This window comes from Strix uralensis, chromosome 9 (assembly GCF_047716275.1).
Source record: "Strix uralensis isolate ZFMK-TIS-50842 chromosome 9, bStrUra1, whole genome shotgun sequence".
Classification (NCBI taxonomy): Eukaryota; Metazoa; Chordata; class Aves; order Strigiformes; family Strigidae; genus Strix; species Strix uralensis.
The window spans coordinates 15,141,393-15,158,995 of NC_133980.1; the positions used below are offsets into that span (position 1 = coordinate 15,141,393).

A 17,603-nucleotide genomic window follows, 5' to 3' on the forward strand; every position below is an offset into this window, starting at 1 on the left:
TGTCTATACATAGCGGAAAAGAGGCTATACCAAAAAAGAGTCAGCTTCAACACCAATACCATTAGCCCTATGGAATAGTCCAGCCTGCACACAGCTTTTCTGCTTCACACGATGTTTACTCTTATACATGCAGATGGTTTTGTCCAATCCAAGGTTAATTAAACAAGACAGTGAAGTGGTTACAAATATCAAAATGGGCCCTTTACACCCCCAGGCCAGCACAGCACCAAATTCCATAAAGTTACTCATAGTGTTTTCAGCTATTACCAATCTGAATAGATTAGTGAAATTTGAAATGTTAAATCTAGGTTTTTATTAATTCACTGGCAGAAGATCAGTGCAAAAGTAAGAGTTCCAAAATGAAATGGAACTAGCGTATCACTATCGTATACTGATCTGAACATATAATGTTGCTAACAAAAGCTTCTCAAAAAAAAAAATCACAAATTTGTGCATTTATTATTCAGCACTTAATAACTTCGATTTTCTGCCCATTTTCTAGATCAGCACATGCTAAACATTAAAGGATTCATGTAAGCACAAACAGCCAAAAATACCACAGTACAATTTTAACTTAGTATTTCAAAACTTAGGACATACACAAAGTGTTAAAAAGTCCTTTGTGTTTTTTTTCTTATCCTCTCAAAAAAAGAAAACCCAAACCCCTATAAGACGTAGGCATGCTGATGTCACACTCCCTCCCTCCCCAAAAAACTACTAAAGTACTCTAACTTACCAGCTCCCAGACATAATGAAACCTGCTAAAGATTTGCATCTTCCTGCCTCAGTGATGCCTGCAACTCCTTGTCTGGTGAAAGACAACATACATTCCCTCAGTCTTTTCTGTCCCAGCTACTATGTAATCACATTTTCCTCAAGGTTTGGAGAACTGCTGCAGAAAATGCAACTGTCTTTTCCAATGAATCTAGATTTAGGCTCTGAAGACATATACAAGCATGACAGGAAAACTCCTTTGGATCATTTATCATGCTACACTCTCAGTCCAAAACGCCTGAAATACTGAGCCTTCCTCATGAAGTGCACTTAGTGTCATTTTTAATGGCTTCCCTGATTGATTTCCACCTTTACAGAGCAGATAAAGAGTATACAGACACTATACGGTTTAATATTTTCCTAACTATACGTAGCAGACTACTAAATTGGGGCAGGGGGGAGTGGGGAAGGAAGGAGTAAAGCTTCCATATGTTTTATCCATTCATTGATAAAGTTGTTACGAAAAAGAACAAACAAAAAAAAACCAACCCCCACTTCGTTTCAATAAAAGGATAAAAGTAGAAAAAGGAACTAGATAAGCCATGTCTGATCTTATAGTCTCTGCTATTTTATAATTAAAGGAGAAAAGCAGTCAATTTATTTTTATCTTGGTGCACGGAAAAGTTTAGTGAATCATGAAAAATAATCAGGAGAGAAATACATCCATATCTTTCCAGTGTCTTGCATAAGAGAATCACATGTTAATAAGCCCAGTCACTTTATGTGATTCAGAGTTTTTTTATTCCTTAAGCAAACACGCAGCTGATCAAAACTGAATTTTAAATATAATTTATTTACTAATTAGGTGTCAGTTAGGATTAAAATACATTTCACTTAATCAGAACTAAGAAAATTAAACCAGTATTATTAAAGTTACACTGAAGTGTTCTATTGCACATTTCATTCAGATTTGAAGGAAGGAACATCAATGGCTTCTATTCTGATACTAACTTTTCAAGGCTGACCAGTTACTGGAAGAGAAACATGTAGAAGTGGGTTATATAAGTGAAGCATATGGTGTGCTTTCATGCTGTTTCCCCCCTCCTTTTCTTTAAATGTCCATGAAAGATAGCACATGAGCTGGCAATAGAAGAACAACTTTCATTTCCATAATTCATACTAATCTGGTGGGTCACAGAATAATTACTGTTCTTGGCAGTGTTTCAGTCAATGCATTTTCACATGATCTTATCAATTTATCACACATACTGGATTCATTTCATAGCTTGCATGTTTTCCATTTCTCTACGTATAATTTTGTTGTTACCAAAACACAAGCCCCCATACCTTCCAGCCGCAGAATTTTCGATTTACTTTCAATATGAAGATTGCTAGCAGGTCATGAAAGCTATTCAAGCCATTTTACCAGTAAATCTTGGGGAGTGTGAGTATCAGTATTTTAACACTGAACATGTATTCAATATGTTTTTTACTTTATACAAGCAGAATTTTTAAAGTTTTTAAAAAGGCAGTGAATCAGAGAGCATAAGTACAAAAGAAAACACTAATCTGAAAAGTTACTCCAGCATGTACTAAACAGAAGACACTAATTGTGCAACCCCTCGATTTAGAACATTGCCTCCATTCCCTTCCCGTCCCATCAGCAAAATGATGTTTGTCGTGCTTAAGTTGAAGGTCCTTTGAAGAAGGACTTAAAGCAACAACAGCAAGTAGCAATGTCTACAGTCCAAGACAAAGTGAAAGAAGGTGAGATCTAGTCATTGAGCATACAAGTCACTTGAAATACTGACACATCTTTGTTTTTTGAGACAGAAATTAGATTGCATTATTTCTCAACAGCAGCTCTGGTTTATGCCTGCTTTATGACTGTGGTAGCATCTGGTTTCCTATCACCTTGTTTATGCAAGATATTAAAAATCATTCAAATCATTCTCACTCCAGCTGTTTCCTGAGCAGTTCTTTGGATGCAGGTTTTTTTTTTTAAATGAAAAAGGGATTTGAATGCAACAAAAACTATTTGAAGTTCAACGCAAATATTTTTCCTGTATCATTTCCCTTATTTTAGAACAAAATATTAGCTCTGTCACAAAAACCAAAAAGCCATAATGCTGTTTACAGGTCCAACTGATTTTTAAATTATTTCTTAATTCAATGTGTTACTACAGCAGTGTGCTGCAAACTGCTCAGAAAACAAGTTATAAGTCTTAAGTGATACTAACAGTGTGACACCACTCTTTTGATAAGAATCTTTCCCTATAAAAATATATTGCAAAAAGTTCCCAGAATGATTGTGACATTTCTAGATTAATTTGTAGTATGTGATGCTCCAGATTAATACGGAAAAAATAATTTTTTTTAGTGTAAGAAATTGTTTCCTGCATATTTGCTGAGTAAATTGAACACAAAAGCTAAAACAAAAAAAAAATAATCAGACATCAGTTATCGTAAAAGAGAAATCAAACTATAGTGGTGACCAAGTCCTTCCATGACTTTTGTATTAGCCTCTCAGATAGCAGCCTAATTAAACAGGATGATGATTATAAAGAAGTGAGATGAGTTATTTAATTAGTACAGTTATTCTGCATGCATATGCACATATATGCAAACACAGGTAGTGGGTGGGTAGGTGTGTGCACATGTGTGCTTACCGATACATTTCGGAAAAGGAACTGTTCTTTATCCACACAATGAAGAAAAGGCATCATTCTGAAGCATTAGATTAAAACTTCAGTATATTAAATGCATATATACCTCATGGAATATTCAACACAAGAAGCAGAAGTTTCAGTAGTTATAAAATATGGAAGGATTTGGCACTGAAGATTTGGGAACACATTCCTAAGAGGCAGCCCAGTGGAAAGCAACATGACAAGCCATGAGAAGAGAACAGAGAACAAGGTTGCCATCCTGGTCAGGTTGACCAGATGACAAATAATGATATAAAGAACAAGATCCAAGGTTTAAGGCAGTTCAAGATTCTGAAATCATGATGAGCTGGAAGCAAACTTGGTGGGAAGGCTGGCAAAAGCAAGTAGGAGGAGACAAAAAACAGACAACATGATTTGAGTAAGAAACCAAGAAAAGTAGCAATATATAAATAACCTCATTATAATTACAATTTGTACTGGAAACCAAGAATATTTATATTACACACAGATATAGCTTACCAAGTTTCATGAAGCTTAAAAGTTTCAATAACCATTGATACTATTTCTAATACATTTACCTGTAAAGCAGCCTTAAGCAGCATTTGAAGAGAAAACAAAGACTGTAAACACCATTGGCAACAGCAATGACCATAAGTCACAGTAACAAGTTATTATCTCTATGGCCAATTAAAAGGTAATTGCCCATAACTTACATCCTCCACCAAGCACCACTGTTCTCTAGCAGTAAAATCCTCAATGCCTGAAACTAGGCCTACTGAACCCCCCAAAATTATAATTTGAACATCAACACTTATTCTCAAGTTCCATCTCTTCCCCATTTCCCCTCTTTCTTCCCCTTCCTTGCCTCTAGCCATCTCCTGTCTGCCTCCAAACACAGCACATCAGCAGTGCTCTAAAACCCATCATTATGCCTGTCCAATTTCAGTTACAGCAATCCTAATGTTTCCCACCAACTCCTGCAGGAATGAGGGGATGAAGCGACAAAAACATTTTCAGCAACCAAAAATGTTACCTTTTCCCATTAGTACTGACTCCTACTAAGGCTACCTCAGTTATAATCTTAGCATGTTTTCATGCCTAAATTTATGTACTCATCAGATTTCATTTACATTAGACTTTTTTTTCTTAAATTTATGCCACCTGAACAGATACAGAATGTATTTGAATGAGAGTAAGAAGTGTTGCATTACCTTTAAACTGGTATCTAATCCCTTTCAAAAGTACCTGCAGTATTAGCTCACTACCGGAGAGTTCAGTGGAAATATTTTTAACTTCTAGCATTATACCTGCAAAACCAATACTGATCTAGAGCTTCTGAAACATCCAAACAACAGAAGTCATACCCCCCACAACATGAATTATCTGCATTTTTCTCAACAAGCAAAATTAAGAATTATTGCACATACAAGTTTTCCCAAAACAACAATTTAATGTTATCACTTTCATACTTAGACAGCCTTTACAGAAGTTTACTTTTGCCCTTTATATGCAATAGCAACTGCCACACTACCTCAAAGTGCTGCACTCTTATTTGGCACAGTCCAGAAAGTTATACATATGACTGTAAGAATGTGCAACGTACACACCTCTTCTACAGACGCACAGGAGGGAGAAATAGCAACTTTTACAACATACTGAATCCAAGATGTAATAGGAATTAAGAGTTCTAATGAAATGTTAGCGTCCCAGCATTCAAATAAATTCTACTGTTCTATTTATGTTTCAGCCAAAACTAAACATAGTATTCTGTTCTGTAATACAAGATGAATATTTGCAATCCAGCCCTACGCTTAATGATGTGTTAAGTCTATTTCTCTGCACTAAAGATACCATCCCTCACGGTTCCGATGCAGAGATGCACTGCTGGGGAGAGATGCTAGATACAAAAATGTGTGTGCAGTCTGCCTTTTACATTCTCTCAAGTACCTTTTGTTGAATAGTGGAGTGCTTTTGCTCCATATCTCTCTTCTCCTTTGCAGCATCTACAGCCAACTGATCCAGCTGTAAAGAGAAACAGAAAATTGGATCTTTAGATATCAAGAGAAATTTGGCTCAGTAGATTTCATAATGCTGACAAAAAAGAACATATTATGTCTAGACATAGCATGACTTTAGTTTTATTTGCATAGTATAATTACTTCTATGGTCACAAAGTGTTTACCTTGAATAACCACTGAAGCCTCGTTTAAAGCACTGCACTACCATCCTGATTTAACCTCTACGAAAGGTGTACATTTCTTGTAAGCCTTAGAAGAAATGTTTCAAAGAACAGCATGGTGCCAAGCATATGCGACTCTGTACCGCATTGGTGCTCAGTCTCCGAAGAGAATGACTCATGCTTTAGCTGCTCTTGCTGGCTGACTGGCCTATGCAGCAGCACTGGCATTAGCAGCAAAAACTAGAAGGAGCAAATGCTAGTGATTTCTTCCCTCCACAAAGCAGGGGAACTGCCTCAATCAGGCTTTTGTATTGATAGTTTTGATCAGGTCACCAGCAGTATTTGAGCAAGATTCCTTGAAATCTGAGGTAGAACCATTCAAACTGTTTCTAGTTTCAGAAATAACAATGATATGATTTGGCACAGAAGAGAGACTGTCACATAGGATTTAAGTTAACATCCTTACAAAGTCTGCGATAATAAAAAGACATTACCAAAATTTGCTTTAAGCATGACTATAGCATTACCCTATAAACTTTTTTTTTTAGGACAAAAAGAAAAAAAAGCAGGGAATTTAAGACATCCTGTAAAAGAGGACGGTGTTTTGGGGTTTTGGTGGTTTCTTTGTTTTTGTTGTTTGGTTGGCTTTTGGGTTTTGTTTTTTTTCAGACTTTGATGTTTAAATAAGAAATATGGTGAAGCGGAGCAGCAGATGCTGCCTGAAAGACCAGTTAGCTTGGTACATATGTGACACACTATGGAATCTGATGAACTCCTTTTTCCAGCCTGTAATACAAGTCTGCCATTAACCCCAGTCACAGCATCTTACTGAATAACGATGCAGATGGAATACTGAACACAGCAGTACAGCCCGCAGCTTTACATCTGTGGGACAGACCTCATTCTACTCCAGGCCTAGAATGAGGAGACTAGGAACAGTGTGCAACACCAGTTTCCAGCTGAGGTCAGTCACATGGCAGAGGGCACAGCTTGACTAACTGAACCTCTAATTCACACACAAATAGGATGGCCTCCACCCACTCTCACAAGGGAGAACCCCTGCTGATTCTGGTAATTTTCCCCAGTGTTGTATGTCCCCTGCTTGAAACGATATAAATGACAGAAAAAAGGGACAATAACTGGCTCTTACACCCTTGTGCTAGACACTCTCTAACAATTATAGAGCCATCAGATAGTTGGGACATCTGGATCCAATTCCACACTCTGTTACTTCTCTTAACTCTTCTCTCCCTAGCTTCTTCTCTGGCTCAAATGGCTATACCAGCACTTTGATACCTTCCAGGTATTTATGAACACGAACACATTAAAGACTGAAGTGTCCAGATGTCATATATCATGTAGCTATATGACTTAATGGTAGAAGAGCAACTGAAACAGAAACTGGCTGCCATTGTGCTCAGAGACTGTTTTGCACCAAGAACCCTGGGAAACCCCTTGTTTTGTGATAAAGATGAGAACTGGTTCAAGGGCTGCTCAACACTTTGTAGGAATAAAGTTTCTTGCTAAACCTCAAATTTAGGAATTTGCACATGAGCACCAAGAAATTCTTCCTCCTACCCTGCTAGATGAAACAAGGTAGCCATGTTCAGATTAGGGCAATTACCTCTAATTTGTCTTAACTACAAGTGTTTGAGGATACAGTTAATACAGCATAAGTGTCAAAACAAAGTTCTTAATAGCAGCTCATGTAATCATTTACTTTTTTTTACTATCAAGACAGCATTGCACCATTCCAGTTTCCAAGCTCAGACCAGAATTTCTTGTTTTCACTCAGGTGATCAGCATATCAGCTGTCTTAAAAAAGACCAATAGCATACAACTACCAAGAGCTGTGGCCAATCACACAACTGAACTATGCAAATCCTAGTCATTATATCACTGCTGGGTAGTCTTCAAAAAATTAGGTTTTTCAAAATACTGCATTTACTGGTAAAAGTATTCGTATAAGCATACAGCACTATAAGTGGCATTCTGTAGAGAACTAAGACTAAAGTGTTTAGCTTTTTGAATAGTCACCTCAGAATGAAAATTTAAGTAGTTTTCTTTTTAAACTAATACCATATTTCATATAAAAATCCCAAATACCATAACTGCCATGCAAAAGCTCATATTACACTTGTGTGCCGTTAAAGATTCCCCTACAATGAGCTGATTCACAAGTAATCCGACCCTGACCTAAAACCTCCAGAAAGCAAAATTGCTCAATCCTACTCCGTCATGTAAACGGGTTATTTTGAAAATGCAAAGCGAAAGAATTAAGAGTTATAACTACACTCTTCAGGGTCACTTCAATTTTAATACTTCAGGTGCTGTTAAACCTCGTAATTAAGATTATACACAAAATTTACCTGGAAATGAAAAGTCATTTACCAACAGAAAGAATTACAGTATTTTCAGAAAAATCTAACAAATCCCTGTTTTATGTCACAACATACCTTGTCTGACCTGTTTTAACAGGCAGAAGGTTCAACCAATACAAACTGCAAAGCCATTAACTGTGAAACTTTCATAAGCTATTTACAAGGCTGCTACTGTCATGAAAAATACCCATTAGTTAAATGCCAAGGTCTGCCACAAAAGAGTAAGTCAGCAAGTTGTACAACTTTAGGGTCTTCAGTCTATCTTTGCTCCAACTGCAATATATTTTAAACATTCTCAGCTTTGTATTTTCTAAATTTAACTCCTTCAGTTGCTATGATACCAGCACCAAAAAGAATGTTAGACAATGCTCCTCAGCAGATCAAGCAAAAGGATGACCAGCCATTCAAAAATAACCTTGTGTTTCTTGCTCAAATAATCTAAATGAAATGGAAACATTAAAGCCTAGCTAGCAGCATAAACCACTACCAACTCCACAGCTTTTGTCTCCTTTCCCCACCCCCTCTTCTGCAGAGGTACAGGACACACGTTCTATACTGTCAAAACACTACAGTTCAACAATTACAACCCAAAATGGAAGGATGTGAAAGAATAAGAAGCACAACTAAGGACAGAGTCTCGTGCACCTTTCAAATGCCACTATCACACCAAACACAGAGGGCTGTAGCTGTACAGTCACTTCCCTTGATGGCAGTGCCAGATCAAGCAGCCTGTCTGCCTTCTCAGCTCCGTCACTTGCTCGCCACACACATGCACAGACACAAGCACACACCTCCCCAACGTGTGTTTGTACAAGTAATTAAGAACCACAGCAACCTGACTGGGGACTAGTCTAGCAGAAAAAAAAGTATTTAGAAAATAACTCCAACAATCAAATGTCTACAATTCCCAATCTGCTTCACTGCACAGACGCAGAAGCAGGTTGAGGGGCACAGATGGCAACGGCACTGTGGCAGCAATAACCAGCTCAGAACAGTGTCATTTTAGACATTCAATGACATATCTACTTCAGGTGAATGCAAATAAATGTTTGCTTTCATTTATTTGCTTTTGTATCTGGATAGACACTTAGACTTTAGGTTGGCTGTGTTTTGTAGACCATGTTGGAAAGTGGCAAAAGACAGTTTTGCATCAGTACAGTTGTTCAAAGTCCTCTGATGGGGGGGGGGGGGGGGGAAGAGTTGCAAAAGTATTTCCAGGCCCATTTAACTTGCACTGAGAACAAGTCAAGACACTGCTGAGTCTTATTCCTGCACCACAGACAGATTTTCAGTTGAATATTGTATGTTCTTAATCTATTCTGCATAACCATTTTCAATCTCTCCTGCATGCAGTTGGCTGTGGTCCATCTAACCTTGTCTGAGTCCCTCACTGAAAACCCAGAAGTTGCAATTGTGTGTTCTTAAACAACAAAACTGAGCAAGGAAGATTCAGTGTATGAACTGAGTTTTGCACTACTTATTAAAATCAGAGTCTGGTTTATGGTCTAAGTTGCTAACAATGTTATTTTTTGGCACACTGCATAATTTATACAGTAAATAATGTACAGAATTAGAAGGAAAAAACCCTAATCTACTTTTTATTGTTAAATATATTTATAATGTGGGTCATATACAAAAATTTTTAAAACAAAATAATCCAGTGTCCTGAATACCAGAGTACTTCAAACAGCACTACATGACTATGTTTAAGTATGTAAATCCTAAAAGGTAAACAGACAGCTTTCAGTTTCTAACTATTTTCATTCAAACTACTTACGGTGTTTTTTTATGCTTTGCCTTTACCACACTACAATTCCCTTTGTTGAATAGATCTATGATGTACCTGATATGTACACATATATCAAGTTTTCATCCGTTCCAGCATATAGTTATGAATTTTCACAGTCATTTGTTACCTGTGCACCAAGATCCTTCATGTAGGGCTCAAGTTCACTAAAGAGATCATAGCCTTGATGGAAAAAAGCCAGATGGGCATACATAAATGATAACATCTAAAAGGAAGAAAAGCATATTTTTTAAAAGGATAAATATTTATCAGGTATCACATAAACATATTAACTAATCCACATGAACATATGTAAAATACAATTCCAGGCTTAATTTCTGCTCCTTTGTGCCCAGGCAATTTTACATCAGTGACTCATAGACCTTCCAATGTTGTAACTTTGGAACACTGAACCAAGCAAAAAATCTCAGATATTAGTTAATAGGATTAACCTAATTAACAAAACAAATCTACTTAAGGGCAGAAAATTACTTCTAATGCATGTCACCTGAAACTTCTCTTATCTCCTGTTTAGCTAGGACATGTAAATTAGAGGGGCTACAGAATTTATTTACTAATGATCCAGAACCATGACCTTTATGAACATGACTGAGAAGACTGTCCAGTCTTAAAGAAGGAAACAAATTGGGAAGACGCAGAGCAGAATGGCAAGCAGCTATAAAGCTGTGATCCAGCTAAAGTTTTTGCTATTTAAAGGAATTAAGGAAATTATGGGAGTGCAACTTCAGACATTTGAAAGAAAAGCAGCATTTAATTTGGCAGTCTCTACCTCAGTAAACTTTTTGCAGAGATACTGTGAAGCATAAAAGGGAATGCAATCAGAAGAAAGCCAGCATGCAGATATAGCTGTATATTATTTTAGCAGATACTATACTAAAACATATTGTGTAGTTCTTATTACAATATGCTATTTATATAAAAAAATACCATTTTTGTAGAAAGAGCTGAATCCATCTTAGAATAGATAAGAACTTATTGTTTATAAATCAATATAGCAGACCTAAACAGCAGAATTCTTAGAAGACAAAGTTTTATTTTAACCACGAAACACATACCAAAGAGTCAACAGCAGTGAAAGCCTGAAGTGCTCAAATCTGAACCAAAAGGATTGCCAAAACTAGTTAAGTATCTGTGCCCAGTTATAGTAAAGGCCAAACTGACTGCCATCAAAGTGCCAAATGTACTGATGTTTTGATGGGTAAAAGGACTACATTTTTAATATACTGCTTTACAGTCACATTTTTAATTTCAGATGTATTTATATTTTTTCTATACAGAAAATAATGTATAACTTACTGATTTTAAGATTTCTGCTCTCCTTTTAGACTGAAGAACGTTGATCTAGGAAAAAAAAGCCAAGCAAATTACTTTATTCTAATTGCAAATTTTCCCCACAGAAGGAAGCTTCAAATCACTTCCAAATAATCATATCAAATCTTAAAACATTTGAAGAACATAACTCATTATCAGACTTCATAAAGCACTTCTTTTAAAAGATGATGCATGATAGTTTTGTCATGATATTAAAGTGATGCAATCAGAAAAAGCATGCAAAGCTAGAACTCCACAGTGATGGTCACAACTTTCTTATATTGGAAGGGAAAATACAAGACATCACATGCTAGCTAGAAGTAATATAATACACCTTTCAAGTAAGGGAAATTGGTACCTCTTTTCAAGAGATCAATTCAACACATTGCAAAGGCTCTTTATGACACTATGAGCTAATCCAGCTCACCAACTTCTTAAAGAAGCTGCACTCTCACCGTTGCCATCTTCTATCAGGGGAGCGGGAAGGACAGGGGCATGTTTATTTTTCCCCTTGGGCTGACGTTGTCTCAAGTGTCCCAAAACTGGGATATAGCCCCAGCCTCTGAATCAAGCAAGATCATAATAGCTTCAGTAAGTAATTTTTCATATATACTTGCACCTTTAAGCTAGCTGAAGTCACTGACCAAGTGTGTTGCCCTAGAACTTGAATAATTTCACATTATATAGAAAAAATAACTGATTTTTCACATTCACCTAGTTCCTCTATCCTCTTTGTCCCCTAATCTTTGAGGTTGTCATCCAGAACTACAGATTTGACTTTAAAAGCCCCATTTAGCAGAAATATGCATGATTTTGTAATTTAACACCTCTATGTCAGTTTAAAATTCCACCAAAAGAAATAAACTTACTGAAGTTATAATCAACTCCAGATTGTACTTAAATAGTCAGTATTTTGGAAAACCTTCTGCAGCAAAAAAAAATTAAGATTTGTTTGTATAGAACAAACCCTCAACTTGCAAAGCAAAAAAAAAGAAAGGAAAGCAAAGGTTTTGAAATACAGTTTAAAGCCAATATAGCTACAAAGAGACCATAGTTGTAAAGCCACTTTTCCAGAAGAAGAGAGTCACCCAAGTAGAAAGAATTCGTAAAACTTAATTCATTTTTGCCTGCATTAATGAAGAGATACTCAAACTTTTCCCCACTACTTTAAATCCTTTATCACAGGAACTGCTCATACTTTGAACATACGAATTCCAGGAGGCAAACAATCTGCAGCTCAATGCACACACAAGGAACTGGCCTATACTAATGACTGCCAGCTGCCCCCCCGCTACTATTTGATATTAGTACAAATAATCAAGCAGTACTTAATTAACATGTCTTTTTAAACATCAAAATGAACTTTGTCCTTAGTATTCAAAAGGCAGGAGTTCAGTGTTGACCACTGGCCACCATATCTGTGCATGTGCATGGGGTGATCAGATTGATACCACTTCATTTTACAAGTAATACAGGCAATTAAAAGAACAGTTAACTAAGCTTTAAATAACTGACTGGACTGTCACAAATCAAGATAACACCTAGTAGAAAACCAATATAATTCTAAAGGGTTGCTCTGTGTTTGATCATAGGAGAACCCCAGACCCATTTTAGGAGCCCTCAACCCCTCGTACCATCCAATTTGCAATAATCCTGTTTTGCTGTAGTTGTGGGTAACTACGAAACAGATGAATTGTAAGTATTGACAGAACAATTATTATTATTTCACAGAATTCAAAGTATAGGACAAAGAACACCTCTCAACACTCTATAGGAAATCGGCACTAAAAAGCAATAGAGTAGTTATGTTCTTGATTTCCCCTGTGGCACAATGCCAAATTCTGAGGCTTCTAGACAAGTAGGATTTGTTAAATAGAACACAAACCAAACAGCTGAAATAGTAGGATCCAACATCCTATATCAGAATTATTCAGGTAATTTGTATTTCCTAGGCTAGGTTACAGTTTTTATTTCAAATATATAAGGAAGTACCGCATAGCCAACTCACAAAATACATTTAGGTAAGTATCAGGCAAATACTATTTTTCAAAATTAACATTCAAGTTGAAAATTAAACTGTGCCACTACAGCAATGGTACTGAATACCAAAGCATTAAGCAATAAGAATGCATCAAATAATTTAATTTTGCTCAGATTTCATGAAAAAAGAAATTACTTGCAAAGTTATTCCTTTTTAACTGAATCTCCACAGCTTCTGAGAAGTTTACAATAAGTTCTAAAGGACAGATCTCTAACTATACGTAACAGATGGTTTTGAAAAATAACTTTTATTGCTCAACTTACCTGAAGAACATAATCCAGAGCTATGTGTCGAAAACATTTCCGTGTTGCAGTCAAAATATTGGTTGCTTCCTCTACTTCGTGTTGCTTATTTCTTTGAACTTGGGCATTTTTTACTAGAGCATTCTCTTTTTCTTCACTAACTTTTTCAAACTGTTTCTTTGCATCTTTAAATTTCCTAATATCTCTAAAGAAAAAGGAAATATGGATAACAAATTCCAAAGCATGAAGAAAGTGTTTAAAGACACACCAGACTGACAATGCTCATGACTGTTATAGCTAGGTTTTTTGCTTTCATATTCTTCAATAAATGCTTGGATCGAATGGAAATTGTACCAAGTATGATAGAAGCTTTTCTGTCTTTCTCTTCTGAGGAAAGGACAATACTGAAATTTAAATAAATGCATCTTGTACTTACTGGGGAAAAGCTTTGGTAAGCACTTTCTTCCCTAAGCTTAGACAATGACAACATGTAATTAAGATCAGTAATTCATACTATTTCAATGTTTCTGCAGCTGGATCTCAAGCCTCACTGATTTGGAGTAATTTCTGACAAGCTTTAATATGCACTTCTCAAGTTATAGCTGCCCATTTTCAGGGAAGATATTTCACCAACCCACTCAAATCAAATGTTTTTAAATTCTATTTTACCTATAATTTTCCCATTACAAGTACAAGTTAACTTACTCTTTAACGAAAGTCTGCAGCTGTGCTTTAATAGATCTTTGGGTTTGGTCAAACAGGATCTGAAAGAAAAGCATTATTAAGTAGGTCATTAACTTTGGGGTATTCATAACTTTTCATTTTAGACATACACATGGTTATGCAGAATTAGATGAGAATTATTATTAAACCAATGTGTCTCTAATATCAAATATAAAACCCTTCAAAGTAGTTTGAAATAAATAAAAAATAAATAAGGAATAAAATAAGGAAAATAACACAAACCCAACACCTTCTGCTGGTCATTTCTTAAAGACTGTGGCTATAAGGAAAGAAAAGAGTTCCTGGCATTTTATTCTCTCATCCTGACACTGTAAGACATGCCCACTTTCACAGAACATGTTTATTGTGATTATTAAACAGTCAAGAATATTACTGTACAAACAGCCTCGAAAAAACAAGTTTGAATGTTGAGTAGCAACTTTTTTGATTCTTAGACTTTCACAATTAACCAACAACTAAAAGACAAATGACACTATAGAAAGAACATGTCCTTAACTTCTGGCAAAAAACCCAACAGCCAAATTAATGCTGAAAATGTAACATACATGAGTAATTAGTACCATCTCCTTTATATAACACATTTGTAAAAAAACACCCACTGTTGAACTGTTAAGAAGAATGGCTGCTTCTTTTTCTAAGATTAGGTGTTCTAAACCATGCTTCTCAAATTTATCTTTTGAGGAGGCAGGGGGCAGAATATAATCTACCCATTCAAATTGTAAAGCTTGAGAAATTTTTAAGTTTCCAAGGCCAAAGCATACCTGAATGTTAGACAACTTGTATTTTTTCTTATGTCTCCAGATATTCTGAGGAATGAAAACGCACATTCCTTCAGCTTCACATCTGCCCTCTGAGTTTTAGGACAGAAGGGAACAGGTCAATGGCTATGGGACAAATCCTTTTGCCACTTATCATTGTGCAGATCACAAATGATGCCTTAATTTCCAACTCCTCTACACCTCTCATTCTGCATTATGGAAATATACAGGGCACAAGCACAAAAAATAAAGAGGTGAAAGAATATAAGCAAGTAGTAGTTGGCCCAACTGACTAGAATCTCTTCCAAAAGGTAAAGATCTTTAAGTATTAAATAACTTTATTGAAAGAACAAATAAGAACTCAAGGTTTCAGGTCAAAAAACATTTTCTTTAAATTTTCTCAGTTGTAGTTCCCCTGTTCACAAAATTTGTGAATGAGAAGCCACACAATGCCAAGTACTGACAGCAAAACACTTATCAGCTTGTTTCTCTTTTCTAGAAACACTGAAGGAAGGAAAACACAACTAAGTCACCCACTAACAGTGGTACTATATCCTCCATCCAGTCTCCACATTTTTGGAGGTTTTCAAGTCCCAATGGGATAAAACCCTGGGCAACCTGCTCCAGCCTCAGAGTTGACCCTGATTTCGGCAGACTGTTGAACAAGACATCTCCTGAGGCCCCTTCCAACCTGAATTATCTTATAACTAACAGTAACACATGGAAAATCCTGTTTGTATTCCCACTTTGGAAAACCAGAAAAACAGACAACTAGAATAGATGAAGAACTTCTTGACAAGCTGGAAGTCATGCTGGGACTACTCCCACTGCTGACATTTAAGCTTGCCAGTGCCTGAGGAGTGCACCAATCAAGATCAATACAGAAAAAGTATAACCAGATGGGAACTCAACTGATTTGTGGACTCCCAGAAATATGAGCCTTGCAATTCTACTTACAGTAATGAAAAGGAAAAAAGTGCTAGGCAGAAAAACACATACACATTTTTGCCCTAAAAGAACAGAAAAAAGTGCCCAGACCATGATCTGACTAGATGTAGAGCCTTTCCAACACTCCAAACCAAGCCTACAAAAGCTGCTATTTGCTGTAAACTGTCAAAGCTACTCCCCCACTGCTGAATCAGTGAAGATGCTGCATTAGTCTGGTTCCTAGCCTTATTTGTAGCAAAGCCTCATAGCAGAAAAGTGACAGTCATCCAGATCGCAGAGGGACCATCTCCTACCCCTTTCTTTCTTCCTCTAGCTTCTTCTCACTCATGATGCCTCTCCTGCCAACTCAGTCAACAACAGAGCTGACACTCTGAGCTAGTAAGTCCTACTGAACTAAGCAGATTCACAAAAAGCAATGCAGGATGACAACATGTCTGGCAAAGCTCTACATAAGAACCCCGTAACATCCCTCACGCTTCTTATGTTTGTGACTGTTCGTAAAAGCCACTGTTATACACACTATGCTTGAGCACAGCAAGGAAGTAAAGGGAGAAAAAGCAGGACAGAACTCAGAGTGGTCCTACTTAGATCTGCACGTAAAATTTCTTTTAATACGGCTTGCTCTTTGCTTTCTGCCTTCAAACTGCCCTAAAGGGAGAGTTGTGCTGTGCCAAATTTTACCAAAGCACTGCAAGCCACAATCACGTAGAACAACAGCAGCAAGAATATAGGACCTAGGTCAGATGTGTCAAAAAGAGCATATACCACATAGCCAAGACACAGTTAAGAGGGTAACCAGCAGCAAGAAGTGCCATCAAGAGTGTAAAACAGTGACAGCCAACTGGATTCATCTGCTCAATCTAATCTGCAGAAATCACTGACATGAAAGTAACACTTTCTCCCACTACTGCTGCTTCGAACCATTGCACTAGCTTCTCTCTACCATCAAAGTATCACTGTACATTTACTGTCCTCTTTACAGTTTTCATTATATGAGGTGTAGATATATACACCTCATATAATGGAAAGGAAATCCAACTCAACACTATTAACCTGCTTCCCTTTGTTTCCCTTCCCTTCTAAAAGCATGCATTTTCAAAAAATGCCCGATAAAACAGTTTTAGGAAGCTAAGTTAATGCTAAAATCTTAATTTCAGCTAAAGCTGTTTGAACTGCATTCTCTGTATCTCACCACATTTTAAACTCTCAGTGGTATAAAAAAAAAATTTAAGTGCCCTGTATATTTGAAGCACTTTGGAGACACTTCAGTTGCTTTCCAGCAATTTGCTGGAAAATGAAAGAAAAGCAGTAGAGGACAAGGGAAGAGGGGAAAAAAATAGAAGAATGAACACATCCCTGTGGCTTTTAGGATACAAGACTAAACTCTTCAGAGGAGAAAAAAATAAATCAGTTTTCAATCCAGGCAAAACTGAGCTTTCTGATGAAGTCTGACATGCTAAAAATCACCATTAGTCTTAAATCCTCTACATTTGTCTAAATCTGTCGTACTTCCAAAAAGAAAACTACACACAAATCAGAGGTGCTTCATTTTGTGCATTATAAAGGATAGGAAAAAATGTAGAAGTTATGGAAAAGGTAATCATTGTTTCAGTCCAGCAAAGAAAGATGTTCACAGTTTGTCACTGCTGCCCATCAGTTTGATTAAAAATGATAAAACAATCCAGCATTGACTCTGTTTTACAGCACTGGGTTTTGGCAAAGCAAATTCCAAACAAAAAAATAAAGTGAGATAAAAATCTGCAGAAAAGGGATAATTATAAATACTTCATAAACAAGATATAAATATTT

The 17,603-nt window shown here is 36.6% G+C and overlaps 1 protein-coding gene across 4 annotated transcripts in view; it reads right to left on the reverse strand.

Annotated features, from left to right (window-relative positions):
• The window catches only part of ACAP2 (ArfGAP with coiled-coil, ankyrin repeat and PH domains 2), a 67,532-nt gene that overhangs the window by 26,265 nt on the left and 23,664 nt on the right, over positions 1–17,603 (reverse strand). For all 4 annotated transcript variants that reach the window (XM_074877494.1, XM_074877492.1, XM_074877493.1 and 1 more), the window contains exons 5-9: positions 14,050–14,108; positions 13,366–13,549; positions 11,047–11,091; positions 9,860–9,955; positions 5,331–5,405 (exon numbers count right to left, since the gene is read on the reverse strand). In XM_074877494.1, the coding sequence (XP_074733595.1) occupies positions 5,331–5,405; positions 9,860–9,955; positions 11,047–11,091; positions 13,366–13,549; positions 14,050–14,108 (459 nt within the window). The remainder of the gene's footprint in view (positions 1–5,330; positions 5,406–9,859; positions 9,956–11,046; positions 11,092–13,365; positions 13,550–14,049; positions 14,109–17,603) is intronic.